Source organism: Ochotona princeps, chromosome 8 (assembly GCF_030435755.1).
Source record: "Ochotona princeps isolate mOchPri1 chromosome 8, mOchPri1.hap1, whole genome shotgun sequence".
Lineage (NCBI taxonomy): Eukaryota > Metazoa > Chordata > Mammalia > Lagomorpha > Ochotonidae > Ochotona > Ochotona princeps.
In genome coordinates, this window is record NC_080839.1 from 37,912,270 (window position 1) to 37,936,097 (window position 23,828).

Sequence of the window (23,828 nt, forward strand, 5' to 3'; positions counted from 1 at the left end):
ACTTTCTCTGCTAGATCTTGGCCGGAAGGGCAAGGACTCAATCCTATTTGCCTTTTTTGTCCTGGAGGGTCAGAGCATAGTGGATGAGATACTGTTAGAGCTAACTAAATTAGGTTTACTCTGCAGAACAAAATCATAGCATACTAAAATATAAAGCATATCTTTTGTTGCTTTGCAACCAACAGTTAACTCTCCAACCTCTCTCAGCAAGGGTTTATGGAAGCAATAGTTTTCAAAATAGAAACATCTGTCTCTTAATATACTCTAAGAAAGCATTGAAGCCAGTTGTGAATTTCTACTCTCATTTTAGTACTAGATACTAATGAATCAAACATTCATAAAACAATTCTTTATGTCCATATAACTTGAATGTCAAACATCTCTTTTAGGCTACACTACAGGGCAGTGTCTCCGATATGTTTTTAGTTCACACATAAATAACTCAAGAACAGGAACTAAAATGCTTAAAGAGGAATCAATAATACCGCTTTCCTATCAGCCAGATATAGTGCTATTAAAGATCTGAAAAATTAAAGACAAAGCCATTCTTGGTTGACATTCTTGGTTGGTCATTGGTTTTTAAAATTGGCCACCATAGCTGAGGAACAATGGAGGACACCAGCTGAGAGGTGTCACATCGTGACTGTACACCTCAGTGAGACGAAACCCCTTTTTCAGACAGGGTTGCTCAGCTGGGCGACTTTGTCTGGACCATGTAGATACATTTCAAAATGCCTTTGATTTTGCACAACATAAATGTTTCAAGTTGTCCTCTGATTTGCATCTTGATTGCAGGAGTTCTATCCTTTCTTGACTTGGGCTAAAATGATTCTGCACCAATGCCTAGCCCCATTTTCAGAAAACATAAATCTATCCAGCACCCAAGTTTAAACATTGTGGTTTAACTTGTGTTTGTACATATTTTTCTAGTGTTGGAATGTTTTTAGATGCTTATGCACCAAAGGGAGAAAAGTTTTTTAGAATGAATCTTAGGGTATCCTAGTAAGTCTTTAGTTTTTTACATTCACGTAACCCAGACCCCCACCCCTCTGCCCAACTGTTCCTTAAAACTAGAATGTACATACTGAAAGTAGATTAGTAATGATTGCATTGATGAAATATAGTGCTTCATACTTCTGATAAACCTTTTCTATGGCTAAAATCTAATATTTTACATGCTAACAATTGTTTGCCTCATTGTTTTCTGCCTTCATGGCTATTTTATTATGCAAAAGCTTTATGTCAATTTACTTTTTGAGCCGTTTAAGACCAAACCAAATTATTCCTTCAGCACATTTTAAACAATTCCTTAAAGACCTCTTTTTCTTGGCTATGTTTCCAATCTTGGCTTATCACTATAATATTTCATGCTCCATGCTTCTGAAAAAATTCAATATTCAACAAGAAAGTAATCCAGAGCTTTACTTCATTCTTTTTATGTCCTAGGGCTATCCCAACTCAATGACCCAGTTTTTATTGTCACATCTCACTGTCTGTTCCTGACTGACCAGCTTGCCTAATCCTTTTCCTGTACCTTATCAGTTTTTCCTTAATTCAAATATCTTTTTTTTTACTCTTTGTACTTCCCTATTCACAGCTTTCAGGTTTTTTTTTCTCCTCAGGAGACTCAGAGTTCTTGTGGGAGCTACTAAGAATACAAAGACAAATGGGTAACTAAGGTCCCTAAGTCTGTCTTTGTCAAAATATTTGTAGTACTATTTTTAGAACTGTGGGTGGTAAAAGGCAGAAAGTGTGTATTTCAATCTGTCAGTATGCATCAAGAGCCCTAAAAATTGTTGGTGAGTCAGCAATTTCATTCAGTAATCTGGCTTATTAAATAAAAAGAATCATCTAAGATATGGAAAAAATAATTAGTTGATAGGAGATGTTTGTTCTAATGTTTAACAGCAACAGAAGAAAACAGCGCAACTATTCAATAGGAGAGATGTTAAATAAGTTATGATTCGTGTACTTACTGGAATAATGTAACCTATTAGGTGCCGATGTAGAAACATAGGTTAATAACGTACACTATTTTAGGATCAGAGTGTAACAAAGTAAATGCCTATGATCACAACTGTTTCTAAAAAGTTTACCAAGGGAAAACTTTAAGGCAACGTGACATTTGCCATTAGTTGCTATTTTGGCTGTGGAATTATGGATGACTTTTCTTTACTCTTAAAATCTTGTGATTCTATTTCAATTTTTAAAACTATAATCTTAACTGATTTAAATAATCATTTAAGTAGCTTATGTCAAATAAAACTTTAAAAAAAGCTCTTCCTAAAAGTCTTTTATGTTTGACAATAATCTAATAAGGGTGGGCAATGAAACAGGAAATTTTTTAAATTCATTTTTATTTGAAAGAGAGACAAAGGTCTTCCATCTTTTGCTTTTTCACCAGTTTCCTGTAACAGTCAGACTGAAGCCAGGAGCTGGGAATTCAGTTTAGGTCTCCCAAGTGAATAACAGGGACTCAAGTACTTGAACCATCATCTGATGCACTAGCAGGAAGCTGGACTAGAAGGAGCGTGTTTAAGCTCAAACTTAAACACTCAATATAAGATGTAGACATCCCAAGCTGTGTCTTAGCCACTACACAAATGTCCACTTTGAGTGTGTCATTTAACATTGTAGGCCATCTCCGAAAAATTTTCCAATACCTGTTTTTAAATGTAAAAAAAAAAAATCTTAAATCTTTAATAGGTTGTATTTATTCAAGTGTATTTATTCCACTGATTTTTTTTCCAGAGCCGCTTCCCCACCCCCAATTACTTTATCAAATTCTTTTGGTTTCTCTACATCTAATTTCACCTTTTCAATCCATTTTCCACAGTCTTCAGAGAGAGATTTTTAGAAACCTGAATCTGCTTGTGATACTCCGTTATATGAACTATTTAGAGACTCAGAATATGCAAACCTTCTCCTTAGCTTCCAAGTATATTCCAAGCTTCTCTACCTCTTTCTGGGCCATTTCTTCCTATGTATCCTTTCCACCAACTTCACCAAACTACTTACATAAAAATATATATTTTTTAAAGATTTATTTATTTTTATTGGAAAGGTAGATTTACAGAGAGGAGGAGATACAGAAATATCTCTCATCCACTGTTTCACTCACTAAATGGCTGCAATGGTTGGAACTGAACCAATGTGAAGCCAGGAGCCAGGAGCTTCTTCTGGGTCTCCCACACAGGTGCAGGGTTCCAAGAACTTGGGCCATCCTCTGCTGTTTTCCCAAGCCGTAAGCAGGGAACTGGAAGGGAAGAGGAGCAGTTGTGACATGATCTGGTGCCCACATGATATCCCAATGCTAGCAATGGGAGGATTAGCCAATTGAGCCATCATGCTAGGCCCACCAAAATGCTTATAAGGCCCACAACCGTAATTTTTTATCTCTCAACATTGAACTTCACGCTTAGTCTTCACCTTTCAAGAGACCCTTTCTTGTGGAAGGATTTCCAGATGGCTCTTCTCAGTGAGTCTACTGGGTTTCTTGATATTATCGCTGTTTTGCTTATCTGCCTTTTCCACCAAAAAGTAAACATCTTATTTGTTCAGACATGTGGGATGTTCAGACAAGTAAGGTTGCACTTAACCTGAATAATTTAGACAATGTGGAGTGAGACAAAGGTCATATTAAGTTGCTAACACTGGACCAGAAGAGCTAAGAACACAGAGGATATGGGCTGGGAGCCTGGCACCTGACACCTGGGATGTACTCTGGGTCCATACATCTCCCTGTGTGCCTCCCCGATGAAGATACACATTGCTCTTTTGTTTCAAAGTTGTGCAAATGTTTCACTTCCCAGACATGCCTGGGAGCATATTTGGTCTGTCAACCCTCTACCCGGTCTCAAATAAATTAAGCCTCCAAACATTTTAAGTTAATAAAACTCAATATTTAAAAATCATTTTGATTTACAGAAATTAAGACTCACCTTGCGCCTTGGAAACGAAGAAACTTCTGGGAGGAAAAAAAAATATCTAAAGGACAAAATATTTGTAAATCTCAATCTCTTAACCAGACATTTTGCGAATAGTATTGGGAACACTTCAAAGAGTACATTAGGGAGAAAAACATAACAAAATAAAATTAAAACAAGACTGCCTGAAACCCAAATATGAAGACCTGCAGAAGTCTTTACCCTCAATTTGATAGATTTGAATAAGGAACTACGAGACATGCTAATACCTATCTACATTGTAAGCAAGGTGTTTATTAAAGTAGCAAAATTTGAAAATTTTGACGAATAATTTTCTTAATTTTTTTTGCCATTTAAAATACTTTCATCATTTTGACTAATGTTATAGCTATCAATCTGTTAATCCTTAATTAAAGTTTAAATGTACCACAGGCTCTGCTATTTAAAAAGCTCTGTAACTCTTACTGGCAATTGGTCACTTAAGAAGTTCCCGTCTTTGTGCAAGAAAGAATTTAGGCATGAGGCAAAGAGGAGTTTGAACGAGGCAGCAAAGAGAAATCTTGAGGAGGAAGTACCCCTACCAAACCAGGCGTCTCAGTGGAGGACTGAGAGCACTGTCTGCAGACTGGGGCTTTTAAGGAGAGGGGCTCCAGTTTTTCCTGATGGTTCTCCTTTCCCTCCTCCTCTTCTATACAAAGGGCTCTCTGGGTATGTGAAAGGTCTAATTTCTCTCTTATGAAGCAGTGTTATTAGGCTGAGCATCTTGCTTGGCTCTCCCAGGGTGCCATACATGACTGGAGCGGAGAGGAGTGTTTCTGGGGAGTTTTCCTTGAGGGTGGAAAGCTAGGACCACCTGTGAAGTGACTGGGGGTATGGGCATGATTTTGTACTGGATCCCTATGAGGTGTGCTTCCCATGTTGCTAGAGGCAGCTACAGTTCCTTTTCCACAGGTGCCTTGTTTTCCTTAGGCCCCTCCTATATATATAAGCTACATTCTATCTTGCTACATAACAGAAAACATTCATCTCCTTAATGTATCTGATGTATATATCTTTGTATATCTATCTATATATACCTTTATATAGATATATATCTATAAATATGTATATCTCTATATATAGAATCACCACTTACCTATTTCCATCTGGGAAACAAATGCAAACAAATATATATTTCAGACAACTATTCAAAGAGTATTGCTGGAACTTCAAATTATTACAGTGTAATTAGTAATTACTTTGGTGTAGAGGAAAAATCAGTCACTGTGTGAAAGGAGAAATCCTTGGCTGAACTTCAGACATTACAATAAAAGGCAGAAAAAGTTAAGATAGCATAGCTTGGTCAGATATAACCAAGAATGAGTAGAAAGTGAAGACATTTTTTTCAAAAAGGAGTGGATAATAGGGCTGAGTAAGGCAGTGCAGGCTGGTGGTATGGCAGTTAAGTTGCTGCTTTGGATGCCCAGCTCCCATACTAGAGCGCCTGGATTCAAATCTCACTTCTGCTTCCAATCCAGATTCCTGTTAATGCACACCCTGGGAGAAAGCATGATAATGGGTTAAGTGATTGAGTTCCTGTCTTACAAGTGGGAAACCTGAATGAAGTTCCTGTCTTTGACCTGGCCAGCCCTGGCCTGTTGCAGGCATCTGAGGAGTGAATCAGCAGATGGAAGCACTCGCTCTCTTATTTTCTGTCATGTGTTTCAAAAGGTTTTTTTTAAAGTAGATTTAACAATAAGATAAGTAAGGCAAAACATGCAAATCTTGAAATGAACATGAACTGCTGAAAAAGAAAATTGGAAAGAACGATTTTTAATCTAGCTATAATTATTCCCTCGGTAAAACACATTACTTGCAAAGGTATATTTCCCTATACGAAGAAAATCAGAAATGAAAATACTATCTCCCTTAAGATAAGCCAAATTACTTAGATGCGTTTCCCTCTTCAACATGAAAACATGCAAATTTAGGTTCATATTAGTCCTGGGAACATTGCTGAGGCACAGCACATTAAACTACCAATTGGAAGGTAGTGGACAATGCCCCATGTGCCTGGACCCTGCCACTTGGAAATCCAGATGGCATTTGTTTCCCAGCTGTGATGTGGCCCAGGCTTAACTGTTTGAAACCATTTGTGGAGTGAATCAGTAGGTGGAAAACGTCTTTCTCCTCTTACTTTTCCCACCCCATCACTCTGCCTTTCAAATAAATAAATATATTAACTTAGGGTATAGTCTTTTTGTCCATTGTAACTATCACTGAAACAGACTGGTTTTCAACTTAAATTTCATGCAAATTTAATGGCTATAATGGCGTTCTTCTGTGAATAACTATCCATACATGAGAACACAAAAGCTAATTTTATGTGCCTTTTAGAGTGCTTACTACATAGAAGGCTCTCTGATACCCTTCTCTTTCCTTCTCTTGCAATTCTAGTATAAAATAATAACACTCAGTCCAAAAGAACTGTGCAAAACAAGAATTGCTTGTTGCTGTTATCAACATAAATATTTGATAATTTATTATAAAAACATTTTGCACACTGCCACCACAAATACTGAACATAGTTTCGTGAATGTTACAATTCTGTGAGAAAAATATTTAACACCAAAATAATCTGTTTTCTTCTTAACTTCAGCATAACAACAAATCCTAGGGTTAGAAATTAACCCAAACAAATACAAACATTTGGTTTTTGGTTTACAAATATAGCCTAATTCACAAGAATATTGGTTAGAATTTTTATGTACTTCAAAAAACACGGTCTATTGTCAAACTATGGATTAATGACAAATTTAAAGAAATCTATGCCATGTTGGTTGCAGCTCCTAAATAGAAATGGTAAAACTGGTAAACCACAACTACCAGGCAGATTTTTCCACAGTTGGAAAACACATCATCAAGAGCTTTAAGGAATTTGGCAACAAATGGGCAACATCTAGGTATTTTATTGTTATATTTTCCTTATATTGTTGTGACCTTGATCTCAGAGCTCACAAGAGTAAACAGTTCAACACACTTGCCCTGTCCATTTCCTTGTACAGGATCTCTGATGTTTTCCGGACTCTTGCAGGCTTCAAGAGTCAACTTTCAGGTTTTCATTCAACAGCACTAGGTCAAATCTCTTCTATACATGATCTCATTCTTCTCATGTCTCCTCTGTTTGCAGAGAGCCGGTCAAAGTCTTGGAGGTGAAAGCGGACTGCTAACTGATTGACCATCTTCCTCAAGGTAAGAAATGCTGAAATAACTTGGAAAGTAAGGAAGAGAGTGAAGATGATATGTATCGCATTTTCCAAAGGCAGATTTGTTAGCCCTTCATTACACAGCAAAAAAAGAATTAAAGGCAGCTGAAGTAGAAGGCTCAAAAGCCAAAAGCCAGCCAACTCGGGAACCTGCAATGACAGATGTAAAGATGAAAAGGATGAGGTCAGTGCAGTATTTGCTTTTACAGATCAACAAGTACTTAACACTACTATGGATCTACATTATCAACTGAACAACTCAAAAAGTATGATGCAGTCTTTGTCCACAGAGAACCTACAGTATAGATAAGAAAACTAGCTTATGCGAATACCTAAAAACTAAAAACTTCAGTAAATATTTAATTGCAACATTTAGAGATACTGGACTAAATGATACTTAGAGATGTTGGACTAAATAAGAATGACTAGGGTAACTGAAAGAAAGGTTTTATTACAATATTGTTTATTTATTTACATTATTTTAGAGACCGAGTTTGCATTTTCTGGTTCACTTCCCAAATTCTGGTGGGGCTAGGCCAAGTGGAAGCTGAGAACCAGGAATTCATCCTTTTTTCCCATGTGGGTGGGCAGGGACCCAACCACTTGAGTCATTACTAGCTCAGGTGAGAATTAATGCTCTCAGAGTGAGCATTAACAGAAAGATGGAATAGGGAACAGTGCCAGAACTCAAATGCAGGCACTCCAATACAAGATGTGGGCGTCTCAACTGGTGTTGTAACTGCTAGACAAAATGCCTGCCCCAAGGTTATAAATTTTTAAAGTTGTGTAAAAGGAGGAAAAGGCAAGAATGTAAGTAAGCAAACATGTGAAAATTAGCATGACTGGGAACCAACACATCAACCTGGAATGGGTGGCTGGATTAAGAAATAGCGAGAAATACAATAAGCCAGGCTGCATAGGGCCTAATTATGAAAGGCCTAGAAGGCCACAGGCATGTTCAGACATTGTGTCCACATTCTGATGACCATACATGCTTAGGCAGTGTAATGATTCAGAAAGCATAGCTGTGGCATAAGAAATGTGTTTAAAAGTCTCCTCTCCCGCATTTTCTCATTCAGGATCCAAATGAACATGTTTAGCTGACCAAGTATTCTTGAGACTGAAAAGAGGGCAAACTATCCATTCTTCAGTACTTATTAAATCTGGATACTTGATATCAATCATTTCACTTAACCCCAACAAGCCTATGAGGTTTGATTTCCCCCATTTTATCGATGATGAAACCGGGGGCTTAAGAGATTAAGTAAACAGGCCATAGTAGCAGATGTGGCAAAGTTGGAGCCAGGTATTCAAGTGAGGCTTATGTTTGTCCAACCATATCTTACTGTCTTTAATATTTATGTGCAGCATTGAGAGGAAAACAGAGCCTACCTTTTCCTGTAGGTTACCCATGTAACCCAGATACAAACGAATGGCTTCAATTAAGGTTATTAGGATGATCACAGTGATCACAATGAATTTATAGTAATCAGGCAAGACTGAATACTGAAAAAAGAAAAAAAACACAATAAATTTTGCAAAACTTCATATTGACCTGGGTAAGAAAGTATACTACAACCACTACCTTTTACTGAGTGTAATGATGTCAGAGATTGGTGGTAGATACATTACAGCACAGACTTACCTTCATTTGAAGCATCATGATGCAACTTACCCACCAAAGTGGGAAAAAGTAAGTGTTAAAATAAAGTGACATTTGAAGTGGCAAACTGGAGGCCATTTCATTATCTACAGAAGAGAGAGAGAAACACATTTTTAATCCTATGAATCCTTTTGTTCAAATTAGTAATCATAATATGGAGGCCCAGTGAGATAGCCTAGTGGCTAAATCCTCACCTTGAATGCACTGGGATCTAATATGGGCACTGCTTCACATCCTGGCTGCTCCACTTCCCATCCAGCAACCTGCTTGTGGCCTGGGAAGGCAGTACAGGACGGCCCAAAACCTTGAGACTTTGCACCCTTGTAGGAGACCAGGAAAAGGTTCCTGGCTCCAGGCTCAGATCAGCTCAACTGCGGCTGTTGCAGCCACTTGGGGAGTGAACTGGTGAACAGAAGAACTTTCTCTCTGTAAATCTGACTTTACAATAAAAAAAAATCTAAAAAAGTAACCATAATGTTGGCTCAATAATCTGACTTTTAAGTTACCTATTATGGAAAATGAAAGGAACATACTCATCCTAATACCATTTAGTCAAATATTAATTACATTTAATTATTTTTCTCAGTTACTTTATCATTTTGCCATCAGTTTGTTGATTCTTTTGCATACTACTGTATAGATTAAATGTAGAATATCAATACAAATTCTGGAAAAGATTATCATTGCCTTTGTAGTGTTCTATGTAAATAACTTATAAGTTGAACACATATAAAAATGACTCATATATATTAATTTCCCCAAATTAGTCATTTTCTCCTTTCCACATAGATTAATCCCACTGATTTTTCTAAAAAGATTTATATATTTGAAAGAGTGAGAAAGAAGTACAGACTGGATACAACAGAGTTGTCTTCCATCTATTGGTTCTCTACCCAAATACCCTCAACAGCCAGAGCTAGGCAAGCCTGAAGCCAGAACTCAGAAATTCCATCTGAGGCTCCCATGTGGGAGGTAGCATTCCCAAAACTTAGGCCATTATGCGCTGCTTCCCATTGCAGTGGCAGCAAACTGGATCAAAAGCCTGGACCTGACCAGGCACTCTGATGTAGGATGTGGGCACCCAAGTAATGGCTTAACCTGTGGTGCCACAGTGGTCACCCCAATCATTCTTTAATGCTCAATTTGTTGCTGTCTCTTTCAGTAAGCTCTTCCTTAATCATATTTCCCAACTGCAGCAAAATACTCTCCAAATACTTTGCTCTAAACTGTGTATACATAGTAGCAAAGAACTATAAGCTCCTGCCCCTTGCTAGAGATGCAATCTGAAGAGCTGGTGGACTTTAGAGTGTATGTAAAACCCAGACCACCTGAATCCCTGTGACTTCAGACATCAGACTTGGGGTAAATTGTTGGACCTCTGTGAGTCAAAGTTTCACCTGTAAAATGTTAGCATTCAAACCATTCCATAGGTTACTTGTGAGGATCAGAGATAATATAAACCACTTCATCATCTGTGCCTAGGATACTTAGTAGGTTCTCATCCAGTATTAGCTCTCTTCTCATCTACCAGAGACCAGGTCCTATCCAAATTTGAGATTCTCACAGAACTTAGCATCTTACTTCTCTCATGGTAAATACCAAACACACATACACAAGATGAATGGAGAAAAAATTCTGTAATATGATGTCACCCATGTAACATTTTGTGATACATGAGTTCTCTTTATCAAAGTTTGAATACTTCAATGTAGGGCAAAGGGCCCAAAGTGAAGAATCTGATTTTAAACTTAAGCCTTAAAAAAACACATCCTAAATCTATCCAAAATTCTGAAGAGCAAATTTTGAAATCTTTTGCTCTAAATTTAAGATTTTACAAAGGCTGTAAATTTCTTTATTATTTTTCTTTTTTTCCCCACAGCTATTTTTTAATCTATTTACTAATTTTTAAAATATAAGAAATTGTTAAAAGATTCTCACAGCAGGATGGTTCCGGTAGCTCCAAGAATAGGTCTGATTATTATGATTTCTTTTTATTTGCAGCTGCTTATTAAATTGCCACTAAGAAGCAATGAAGTTTTAATCTGAGAACAGTTCACTAGTTTAGGTTTTTTTTTCATAACAATTGCTATGCTGTGGCATGAGAATGATGCAGATAATCAAGCCTACCTCAGCTCCATGAAGGAGAAAATGTGGGGACACAATGATAAATTGGCCAACCTGAAAATTTTAGTATTTTTGGAATCAGCACAAAACAGGTCAGAATTTTGTAAAGCACTTTGAAACCTTAGAAGTTAGTCTATTTGCATAATTCAGTGGATCACATTTATGATCATGCAACTGAAAACCAAGTTAATAGGTAAATGAACCTTGAAAACAAAAGACATGAGTTTATTAAATTTTAAGAAAGATATAGTTGAGCTTTGAAAACGAAACTTAAAACATATACTATGAATCGGGGCAGGGAAACTATTTTTTGGTTTCCTCCTTGAATGGTTAGTAAACCAAAAATGACTTTCACACGTTTAAATGGCTGGAAAACATCAAAGAAGAGGATTATGTTGTGACATGTGACAACCATATGGAATTCAGATTTCAGTGCACACAAAGTTTTATTGGAACATGGCCATGCCTGTTGCAGTACTACGGTCTGCAGCTCCTGTAGAAACTAAATGGCTGGTAAAGCCTGACGCATGTCGACACAATGCTGCCTCCAGTACCTTGAGCCCTGGGATTTTCAGTGCCTACGCCTCACCTTTCGCATCGGAGCTATTAAGATCTAATTGTTCATGTTTCATCCTAACTCACCCAGAGGCCTGTCAGGGAGAGGCAAGTGATCAAGGGGACAAAAGGTAACTACACCGCTGGCTTGGCTTTTCTCTACTCCCTGTATTAAAAAAAATTCTGAAACCAAGCAGAGGAAAAGCCATTTCGCAGCCGAGTTCAGAAGTGACAGCCACATGGATTTGGTCATTATGCCACGGTTGTGAGGTGGAAACTGCCTGTCACTGGTCATCATGTAGATCTTGGTACCTCAGTTACCAGATTTTAGAGAAAGGGGTTTGTTTATAGAGAGAAGTCGGAAAGCGGGTGAATTTTATTGAAGGCCTCCGGAGTACGGCAGCTGCCGCTCCACAGCCGAGCGCCGTTTTTCATCTCTTTTGCCAGAAAATGATCTTGTGAGGAACATAAGTGTTCTGCTAGGGAATGAGAAAAGACGAAGCAATTTTTCCTGTGTGGAGGCTGGAGGGTCAGGAAGGGTCAGGAAGGGAGATCACTGCTCTCCCTTCCGCGTCAGGGAAGCCAGGGCGGCCGCTGCGTGATGGAGCTGTTGGCCAAGCTGCGAGCTGTGACGCCGGCTTTACATGAGTGTGTGTTATGGCTGCGGTCTCCGCCAGCGTGGCACTGAATCTCCCGCGGCAGAAAGGGTGACACCACCTCAAGCAAGCAGCAGTTAACAGCAGCAGCGAACCGAGCCGAGTCGCGGGCCTTCAGCCCGGAACCGCCTCCAGGGAGGTCTCTCCTGCCAGCCGCAGAGAACCACCCGCTGAAGGCGAGACCGCCATTTTAGGTCCGGGTAAAATCTGGACGCTTCAGAACCCGCGCGGGTCACACCCCCTGTGCCTGCTCTGGGCCACTCACCGGGACCTTCATTGTGTTCCGGCCCAGTCCGGCTGGAGTCGCTGAACACGGTGCGGCTGAAGTTGCCCAGCCGCTGGCGAACCGGGTCCGGCAGCTCCATGGCTAGCCCACAGGGTCCCTCACCCCCCTCAGATGGAGGCTGGTCTGCGGGCACAGCCGTGCTCCTCGGTTGCCATGGCAACGCAGCGCCGCAAGGCGCGGCCGGACCTGGGCGTGCTGGAGGCCACCCTGGAAAGCTGCACTCCACGGCTCCTGCGGCGGCTGGGAGAGGCTGATGGGGGCAGGTGGCAGGCCTGGGAACCCAGCGTCCCAGCCATACTGGGGACGCAGCTTCCCTAGTCCCAAGTTGGGATACATAACTGGGGTTGAACTGGGCTGTCGCTGAGGGCAACGCTTATGGGGAGAAAACAGAACACCTACAGGGCTCGAAGGCTGTTGGTGAGCCGCTAGCTCCTCTGTATGTATTGTGCCCTGATATTGTTTTGAATTAAATACAACAATGGTTGCTGATGACACGTACTGGAATACATACTTCCCTTGGAATATACTGCAGCATCTTAAAAAAGAATATTTGATGACATGGTTTAAATAAAAAAAAAAGCAGGAGTAAAACTAGATGAAGGTAATGTGGCAAAGTAGGGTGTGTGTGTGATTAGAGGAGAGGGACACCACGCCCACATAAAAAAAAAAGACAGCTGGAGGGGATGGAGCAGGATTGTGGGTGCATTCTCCAGCTTTCTCCCAAGCAAAACAAAACTGTTATCAGTGCAGAGAAAGGCACAAACAACACACACAGATGAAGAAACCACTTCACCAGTACTCACAAATTCTTGGTGCTCTCCCTTCCTGTCGCACTGCCCCTCACCAGCTGACCTTCCCTGACTTCTCACAATAGTTACGAGGTACTTGTCCTCTTTTCATACCTTGTAAAAGTTATCCACAGTACGTACTTTGGAAAAATATTGCCCTTTTCCCTCAACATTGTTTTTATGAAATGTCTTCACATGGCATGTAGGTTACTTTTCTTTGCTGTGTGTGATTACACTGTGATCTGCATATCCATTCTGTTGGTGAGCATTTATCTTTCATAGTTTGCTGCTGTAACAAGTAGGACCACTTTGGATGTGAAGTTGCCTTTTGGTAATGTGTGCATTGTCCTGAGCATATATTGTTGGGCCTTAGAGGAAGACCCAATTTTTATCAGTACTCCCAACTTTTCCAAAACAATTATGCCAATTCCTACCGCCTGCATCATATGAACATCCCTGTTACTCAGTATGCTTCACAGATACATGCTGTTTCCTTCCTTTTTAACCTCTGTGATGGGTTTGTGACTCATGGTTTTATTTTACAGTCACAACAAACATATCAGAAAAAATGGCTTTGAAATTAGAGTTTAAAAATAATTCAACAAATGTCTATTGCATTCTCTACTGGATTGGGAGATGGGCTGGTAGAGGAGTTCTGCTGAGTTAATTACAAATGTAGTCCCTCAGGATAAGGAAGCTGAGCCCAAGGACACAGTGAGAAATATTAAAGTGCTCCACTAAAGAAGCATTGATGAAGAAACAATTGATTCTGGGTGGAGTTGTCAGCTTTGTTTCAAGAAGGAGCTCAGGCCTCCCTCAGCATTTTCAGAAAGTGTTCAGAACCTCTCTAAAGCTGGCTTGGATGCCCTCTCTGCTTGCAAAAGCATCTTCCTCTTGTTACATTGGTCTCAGTGATGGTCATATGGTTTGGTGATTGTCTGCTTATATATATGCTAAATAAAAAGAATTTAGCAACAGAAGGTCCCTTTTCATCTGTTAAACACATCATAGCTTTCATAAAGAATGCAGTGAAGGTGTAGGCTGTATGCTTTGTAAGTTGAATTATAATTTAGACTCTATTGAGACAAACAGCCAACAGTGTTCCAGTTTGGTCAGGTGTGTAGCCTAGCAGTTAAGACACCCATGTTGCATTTCACAGTGCCCGAGTTTGATATCCAAAGCTGTGTCCTGACATCAGCTTCCTGTTGATACAGATCCTGGGAGGCGACAGAGATGGTTCCAATAATTGAATTCTTGCTGCCCAAGTGGGAGACCTTGATTGGGTGCACAGCTCTGGCTGAACTCAGTACCAGTCCAAGCAATGTGGGCATTTGACAAGTGAATCAGTAGATGTGAATTCGTTCTATCTCTTTCTGCTTGCTGAACACATTTTTAAAAAATAAATATAAAAATTTCTGCATTTAATGCGGTAATCCAAAATTTAAGGCTCTTTGGGGGTAAATAACCATGGAATCAAATATACCAATTTGTTGCTTTCAACATTATTAGTTTAGAAAGAGAGAAGAAAATGGGTATTGTCCAGCCACAGGGCCTCAGTAAGCAGATTATGGTAGTCACGATGGGTCAAGCGAGCTGTAGTAGAAAAATGCCCTTGGAATGAGAGTGCTCCTAAAATTCTCAATTTCTCATGAACTGTGTGATTGATTTCAGACTCCTGTTTTGTAAAGTAAGACTGCTAATTGTTATGGTTAATATGAAGATTGTATTAAATAAGGTTCTCTATACATAATAGCTATAATTTACATATATATTAAAATGATATTTCTCAAGGAAAAAACTACAATGAAGCCAAATAATGCTAGCATTTACTTTTTTGAAGTCAACTCTGCTGATCACGTAATGCCTCCGTTATGCCGCTGGTGCAGTCCCCCAACAGTCCATGCATGTTGACTACATCTGTCATAAGCCTGACTGAATTCTTCTAAAAATTTCTTGAGCTTCCTAAATTCAATCCCCCGCTCTGGATTTTGACTCCAGCTTCTTGCTAATGCAGACCCTGGGAGACCTGGGTTGAGTTCCTGGCTCCGAGCATCAGCCCCAGCCAAGGCTTGCTGTTGGCATTCAGGGAGTGGCTCACTGGATAGGAGTGCTCTTGCTCCTTCTGTCTGTTTGCCCTTGCGATCTCCCCTACCCTTTCTCTTACTGTATCTCTGCCTCTCAAAAAGTGATAATAAAAATATTGTTAAAAAATCCCAGAGGGGGGCCCGGCGGCGTGGCCTAGCGGCTAAAGTCCTCACCTTGAAAGCCCCGGGATCCCATATGGGCGCCGGTTCTAATCCCGGCAGCTCCACTTCCCATCCAGCTCCCTGCTTGTGGCCTGGAAAAGCAGTCGAGGACGGCCCAATGCATTGGGACCCTGCACCCGCGTGGGAGACCAGGAAGAGGTTCCAGGTTCCCGGCTTCGGATCGGCGCGCATCGGCCCGTTGCGGCTCACTTGGGGAGTGAATCATCGGACGGAAGATCTTCCTCTCTGTCTCTCCTCTGTGTATATCTGGCTGTAATAAAATGAATAAATCTTTTAAAAAAAAAAAATCCCAGAGGGAAATGTTGGTAAAATGATAGGAATTTGATGATTTTGTTATCTAATTTTCCACTAATCATGTATTTCATAATTAGAAAAAAAATTACTAAAAACACATTAAGAAAGCTGGTTCCTTCTTGGAGCATAGATGGCAAATGGCGGACTTAAATGCCTACAGCGATAGGGCTTAGAGCAGCTTCCGCGACAGTGGCAGAGGCACCCTGCCTGCTTATGGCCTGGGAAAGCAGTCAAGGATGGCCTGAAGCCTTGAGACCCTGCACCCGGATGGGAGACCCAGAAGAAGCTCCTGGCTCCTGGCTTTGGATCTGCTCAGCTGTAGGATTAATAAATAGCCCTGTGAGGTTGAACTCTTTATTGTCCATATTAAATTTCAGGATGATAGTGGCTTCTCCAAAAATTGTTTAATGTATATGGTTTAGGTTCCATTGCACCATAGTTTGCGTTGTTCCTCTTTCACACACATCTTGAGCCTAAATGCAGTGATTTGCTTCTGTTAGAAACAAAGTTACCTGGCAGTAATCTTATGTGACAAGACACTGATTTGAGGAGCTATTTAAATCACTCCCTGGCATAATAGAGATATAAATTCTTTGCACTTGATGATATTAAGGAGTTTAGAAACACTGTTTTCAGTAACCATTATTACTTTAAGTGAACTGTGAGATGTTTCTACAACTGGATAGATTTGAAAAGCAAATTATCTATTTGAATGTAATGTCTTCAGCATCCACATTTATAAAACTGTAAACTACATGATATGTAATCATGCAATCCTCAAAAATTTAATGATAACCAATGCTTTTTAGAATCTTGTACAATATGTTCTATTCACAGTACTTTTCAAAGGTGTATAAGAAAGATTCAGGATATGAGTTACATAGAAAGTGAAATCTCATGAAAGGAATTTTCATGCTATATTCAGTGATATTTTAAGGCTGACTTCAATATTTTGTCTTCAAAGACAACCCCATTGAGAACTTTTTATTAGATTCTTTTCCTTTTAAAATGCTGCTTATATGGTAGCCTTTTGGTCCATGGTATTTCCTGTGTATCAGTTTAGTACACTGCCCGTTTCCTCTGCCATGTACAGCAGCTGTTCCATGTGTAAAACTGAGCAAGATGGGAGTGCTCAGGACAGAAGCTCAGGACAGATGACCAGGAAAACAAAACTCTAGAAAATCTCAGGTCGGTCCTATGAATTGAGGTACTGAGTAGCAACAAGTGGTCATTTTATTGAATAATTGTTATGTTTAAAGTTTTTTTTAAAGGATTGTTGAAATTTTGACTGGATTTTTTTTTTTAAGATTTATTTGTTTTTATTGGAAAGTCAGATATACAGAGAGATCTTCCCTCTGTTGGTTCACTCCCCCAGTGGCTTCAGCGACCAGCTCTGAGCACATCCGAAGCCAGGAACTTCTTCTGGGTCTCACATGCTGGTGCAGAGTCCCAAGGCTTTGGGTCATCCTCTGCTGCTTTCCCAGGTCATACGAAGGGAGCTCGATGTGAAGTGGAGTAGTCATGGTTAGAACTAGTGCCCATACGGGATTCTAGTGCGTGCAAGGCAAGGACTTCAGCCACTAGGTCACTGCACTGGGCCCATGTTTATTTTTTTAAAAGATTTATTTTTGTCGGAAAGACAGATTGACAAGGATGTTCCATCTCCTGGTTCATTTCTCAAGTGACCACAACGGCCAGAGCTAAGTTAATCAGGACTCAGGAGCCTCTTCTGTGTCTCCCATGTGGGTGCAGGGTCTGAAGGCTTTGGGCCGACCTGGACTGCTTTCCCAGGCCACAAGCAGGGAGCTTGATGGGAAGTGGAGCCATTCGGATATAAACTCGTGCACATATGGGATCCCAGTGCATGCTAGGCAAGGATTTCAGCCAGAAGGCTACTGTATCAGGCCCATATTTGTTTAAGTTTTAATAGTAATAGTATTACTGTACTAAAATATGTTCTATGACACGTAAAGTGTAAGTCTTATTCCTCATTGTGTAAGAAAATGAATTTTTATGTGATTGACTATTCTAAAATAATTGCTCTCCCCAACTAAATTTTGACACACTGTTCACTGTTCTCTTTGGCTCTGCTTTTGCCAGCTAGAATACTTTATCTTCAATAGTACATTTTGTGTTGCTTAGTCGTGTGTAATGTCGTCCTCTGTCATGTTGAGGTTAGAAGAGTAGAACTGTTATAAATGAGCAAGTGAGAATTAAAAAGAAGGGTATACAAACAGGTAAGAAGTCCAAATTAAGTTAGTTTTTTTTTTTTGTATCTATAATGATGAATAACAATCCTCCAACTTTTCTTGACTATGTTTGCTTTGCAAAATAGAAAATCATAAAAATTAGTTCTCTATCCTCGTTTCTACCGTATTTTTAGTTAATATGGAATTATCTACTTTTTCTTCAACACTTGATGTGAAGATGAACAGAAGTTCAAAGTTATGAAGTCAAGTACAATAGGATAGGAAAACGGATTTTTTTGCTGGGCCCTGGTCATGATCTAACACTGTGCCAAAAAAGTGGTGAGTTCACATCTTTTTAAGTTGAGAAACCACTTATAGTATGTAATATGGCCACTGTGCCAAGACATACCCACAGTGTACACAGGGAAATGGCTCCCAAGCACCCTGTGCCTGCTCCTACGTACCTGGAGTATAACCAAGGGATGAGTGGAGAGGAATTTGGCCTTTTGTGACAACCAGCATTTATAGGGCACTTCTGTTCTTTCCTTTCACCTCATTTTCATGATGAAGGAGGTGAGGGTAGTACAGATTACTGCTTTGCCTCATCTTGCCCCTTACATCTCCTGGGTCAGTGGAGTACTGGCTGCCTCTAGGACAAGGAGAGGGGGCAGCAAACAGCCTAACTGAGGGAAAGGGTACCGTGGTAGCCCACGTTCCTGTCTCCCAGAGAAGCTGCTGGTTGGACTGGCCATGGACGAGTTGCACTGTAGGAGCATACATCTCAGAGAACTTGGCAGTGCGGTGGCAGTCCAGGATCCCTTGTCATGGAGGAAACTGGTACTGGAATTTTCCATCTACTATGCAGAACATGGCATACTAGAAAAGTGCCTTAAGAAAAGAATTGGCAGCCTTCCTAGGGAAGCTGAATAAGATACCCACTTTCCCATTCCTATTGCCCTAATGTCAAAGGGGGAGTACCAGAAAAGAAGGAAAGGTTTTCTGGATACCTCAGCATCTCTTCACCTTCGTCAAGATTGTCTGCCTTTGGGCAAGTCCTGGCATGAAAGAGGAAATGGAAGGAAAGGGGGAAAAGTTATTTTAAATTTTGTTTGAAGCTTATGTTGAAAAGGAACTGCATTGAGTCTTATGTGCTAAAATGCAATGATCGTAATAGCTCCAAGAGGCTGTTAAATAAGTGGAATCAAATAATGGTGTGAGTGAAAGAACTGACAACCAGAAAGAAAATGGGGGCAACACTGCACAATTAGGAAGAGAGGATTATTGGAAAAATTGAGCCGTCTCGTGTTTATGCTCAGCGAAACTGAGAATCTTCATGGAAGTAGTTAGAAAATCAGAGTCTGGAGTTTTGGAGGCTGTGGGATGTTCTATTCTGAATAATACACTGATGTCAACACAAGCAAAAATGGTTCTGTGTTTCTTTTTTAAAGTACTTTGACTGAAGTGTAAATGCATGCAAAAAAAAATGCACAGATCAGAAGTAGTGAATGTCGTGGGTTTTGACAAAGTAAACTTGTCTGAGTAACCAAATTAGGAAATAGAAGCACCCAGTTCCTTCTCATCTTTATCTGCCTCTTTTTCCAAAGTTACCACTGCCTTGATTGCTATAGCTGTGGGTTAATTTTGCCTGATTTTGTTTTTACTATACAGAAGTTCTGCCTCATGTGTATTTTGGTTTTGCTTCTTTCATTCCACATTGTTTGTGAGATCCGTCCAAGTTGTTGCTTGTAACAGTAATTTACTTATTTTCATTGCTGCGTTATATTCCACTGTTTGAATATGTTGTGAATTGCATATATACAGTGATAGCATTTTGTTTTATTTTTTGTTGTGTTTCCCCTCCCTCCCTGATTTTGGCTGTTATAAGAGTGCTACTCTATGTGCTAATATTTTATTTAGGACTTTTCACATCATGACAGATGGAGCTATAATTTTCCTTTTTTGTGATGTTGTCAGCTTCTGGTATAGGGTTGTAGTAACTTCATAAAATGGTTATAAATATTTCTTTTTCTGTTCTCTGAAAATGTTTATGTAATACTGGTGGTATCCTTGTTGTAAAGTATTTGAAAAGAATTCCTCAAAGAAGCTCTCTGTGCCTGGAATTTTTATTTTTGTAGGACGATTATAGACTCAATTTTTGTTTACAAATAGAAAACTTCAAATTTCCTATTCTTTTTATACTTAAGTGATTTGTGTCATTGGTATGTCCTGGTTTGTAATTTCCTCTTACTATTATATTCTTGATGATAGAATCTATATTGATGTCTCCCTTTACTCCTTGGTACTGTTTGTACCTGCTGTGGTTTTTATTCTTGACCAGTGTTGATCAGCAGCACTCAGCAGTTGTATTAGTTATTTTATTTTTTATTTACTTTTTTATTTTCAATTTTTTAAAAATTCATTTGAAGGATGTTGAGAGAAAAGGGAGGGAAAAGAAGAGACACACAGAGAAAGATCTTTCATCCATTACATCACTTCCCAAATAGCTCCAACGGCCAGGGCTGAGCTGCAGAAAAATCAAAAGCTTCATTTGGGTCTCCCACATGGATGCAGGAACATAACTACCTGGGCCACTGTCTGCTGCTTTTCTGATCCAGGGAGCTGAGTCAGAAATGGAATATCTGGGACTTGAACTGGCAACCATATGAGCTACTGTACCTGCTATGCACACTGCCAACCCCTGTGTTAATCTTTTGTTTTTAAAGATTTATTTGTTTTTATTACAAAGTCAGATATACAGAGAGGAGACGAGACAGAGAGGAAGATCTTCCATCTGATGATTCACTCCCAAGTGACCTCAATGGCTGGTGCTGCACCAATCCATAGCCAGGAGCCAGGAACTTCTTCTAGGTCTCCCACATGAGTGCAGGGTCCCAAAGCTTTGGGCCGTCCTTGACTGCATTCCCAGGCCACAAGCAGGGAGCTGGATGGGAAGTGGAGCTGCTGGGATATGAACTGGCACATGCAAGATGAAGACTTTAGCCACTAGGCCATGCCGCTGGGCCCTGTTAATATTTTTTTTTTATAGATGCATTTTCATTGGTTTTTGGGTTGAGAGAATAATATTTCAAGGCATAAAATCTTAGGTAGAAACCATAAAGTAAAGACTGACACAGTCAAAAGTGTAAAAATTAAGTTTCTATACTTTATAACACACCATAAACAATATTAAAAGGGGAATGATTTCCAGGCATAAGCATGCATTTTGTCATATGCACATGATATAAGATTTTTCACCAATCAGCAAGACATAATAATATATAATGAAGCCCCAAGTCAAAATGGACAAATGATATGAGGGCAACTCACAAAAACAGGAGTTTGTCCAAAACCAAAAAAGTTCATTATAAAATAAAACAAGCAAATAAAACAACATTGAAATATTGTACTTAGTTTGGAAGTTATGTTTTATCTACAGTGCTGATAAAAAATCAACCAGACAAGTAATTTTTGATATAGTTCCATTTATAAATCATTCTTTATGGGAAATATGTTTGCAGTACAAATCTAGAGCTTTAAAAGTGTGATCTATGTCTCCATTTCTAGTCATATACACAGAAAAATAGAGTGGTACACTAGATTTGTATGCAAAAATCTTCATATTCAAAAAATAAAAATAAGATGCTATTTTTATAAACATACATAGTTTTCATGAGTACATACAACTAATTCTATCATTAAATATCTAGGAAAATCATATGTTGGTTTTCAATATGGATACAGAAATATTAAAAACAACCAGGGAAGAATGATTAAATAAATAATAATGTATCTAGTTACAAAGTGTCATATAGTTATTGGGGTGAAAACATAATATAGAATTAAACCCACAGAATGGGAGAAGATCTTCGCGCACGACATAGGTGACAGAGGGCTAATTTCCCTGTTAATATTTTTAAAGAAGAATTATTTGCCTTGTTGGTTTTCTCTATTATCTGCTTATTATCTGTTTCATTATTTTCCAATCTGATTTTTATAATTTCTTAATTTCTATTTTCTGTGGGTGTAATTTTCCATTTTTCTTTAAAAATGACTATCCTGATTGATATATGAATCATTGCTTTTTTTGATATAAGCTTTAAGGGCTAGAAATATCCTTTTTAGGTGGGCTTCTACTGAACTCCATACATTTGATTATGAGTATTTTTATTATCATTTTGTTAAAAATGTGTTTTAATTTCTATTAAGAACTCTAATTCGCTCATGGGTATTTTTCTTAGAGGTGTGTTTTATTTCTGAATAGTAAGAATTGAATACCAAGAATTTGTGAATCATTTAAAAAAGCATTTGCAAGGCAAAGGAAAAAAAAAGAGAGAGAGAGAGAGAGACTGACATGGAGCTCCCGTTTCCTGGTTATTCTGCAAATGCCTGCAAGCTGGAATTGGGAGCCAGCGTCAGGCAATGAACCCAAGCAACTTAAAATGGGACAAGGGCATCTTTACTAGACTAAATACCCACACTTTTTTTTCCTTCATTTACTTCTAGCTTAATTTTTGTTAGCATATACAATATTGTAATCTTTTATTTTTTTTTCAAAACTTTGTTTATGGCCCAGTGTATGATCAATTTACATAAATGTCCAGGTGCACTTGAAATGAATGTGTTTACTCAGTCTGATGTAATTTATGTAAAAATTCAAGTGGATACTTTTTACTACATTTAAAAAATTTTTCATATTCTGCTTTTTACCTGTTTATTCTGTCAGAGAATGTTAAATCTTTCATTCCGTTTGTGAAATTTGTCCATCACTTTTATTTCTATCAATATTACAATTTTCAATATTACATTTTTTAAAGGTTGATTTATTTGAAAGAACACACGAGGAAAAACATACACAAACACATGCAACACACACACATAATATACACAGACACACACTCAGAATGAGAGGGAGAGAGTGGTATCTCCAACTATTGGTCCACTCCATAAATGACTAAATTAGGCAAAGGCCAAGAGCCGGGAACCTCATCTGACTCTGCCATATGGATGGCAGGGACTGAAACATGTCTATCATTATCCAGTGCTCTCTAGGTGAATTAACAGGGAGCTGAATTAGAACAAGTATAACCAGGATTTAAATCAACACTCCATTATTGTATATTCATTTTCTAAATGGCTGATTAATTCACTCTGCCACAAAGCCTGCCCCTCAGTCTTATTCTTGCTACTTTGAAGACAATAGTTCCCCCCCATAGATGCTTTGAAGATTTAACTTTGATTTTTCAGTCTTTGACTACAATACTTCTAGATATGGATATTAATCTTATTATTAATAGTATTATTAAAATACTGTTCTCTTGAGGAATAAAATATTTCTTTTGCTTTGTTGTCTTTTGAATTTTCAGGAAAATCTTGCTTTTATCTATTCAAATATTGCTTTCTACCCTCCCAAATTTTATCCTTTTTTATCTCAATTTTTGGAGCTCGATTTACATCTAGAATAACATGTTTTTACTGTGTCACCTATATCTCTCATACTTTAAAAATGTCATTTCTGGGGGCTGGCATTGTGGCACAACAGGTTGAACTGTGGCCTGTAGTAGTGCCATACCATATGGGTGCTCGTTCCAGTCCCAGCTGCTCTACTTCTAATTCAGCTCCCTGCTAATGCACCTGAGAAAGCAGCAGCAAATGGCCCCATTTCATGGGCGCCTGCACCTGTATGGGAGACAGCGATGAAGTTTCTGGTTCCTGGCTTCTGCCTGGCCCAGGTCTGGCTGTTGCTAACATTTGGGGAGTAACCCAGAGGATGGTGTCTCTCTCTATAACTCTGCCTTTCAAGTCAATACATGAAATTTTATGAAATCTATTTTTTTT

At 39.0% G+C, this 23,828-nt stretch overlaps 1 protein-coding gene across 2 annotated transcripts in view; it reads right to left on the bottom strand.

The window, feature by feature from the left end:
- Positions 1 to 12,744, bottom strand: part of TMEM17 (transmembrane protein 17) — a 34,094-nt gene extending 21,350 nt beyond the window's left edge. Inside the window, exons 1-4 of one of the 2 annotated variants that reach the window (XM_058667416.1) lie at positions 12,435 to 12,744; positions 8,817 to 8,920; positions 8,564 to 8,677; positions 3,122 to 3,256 (exon numbers count right to left, since the gene is read on the bottom strand). In XM_058667416.1, the coding sequence (XP_058523399.1) occupies positions 3,122 to 3,256; positions 8,564 to 8,677; positions 8,817 to 8,920; positions 12,435 to 12,534 (453 nt within the window). In that variant the 5' untranslated portion in view covers positions 12,535 to 12,744. Of the gene's footprint in view, positions 1 to 3,121; positions 3,257 to 6,409; positions 7,322 to 8,563; positions 8,678 to 8,816; positions 8,921 to 12,434 lie in introns of those variants that run through there. The other variant, XM_004580110.3, reaches the window with a different exon arrangement.
- Between the last annotated feature and the right edge of the window lie 11,084 nt (positions 12,745 to 23,828).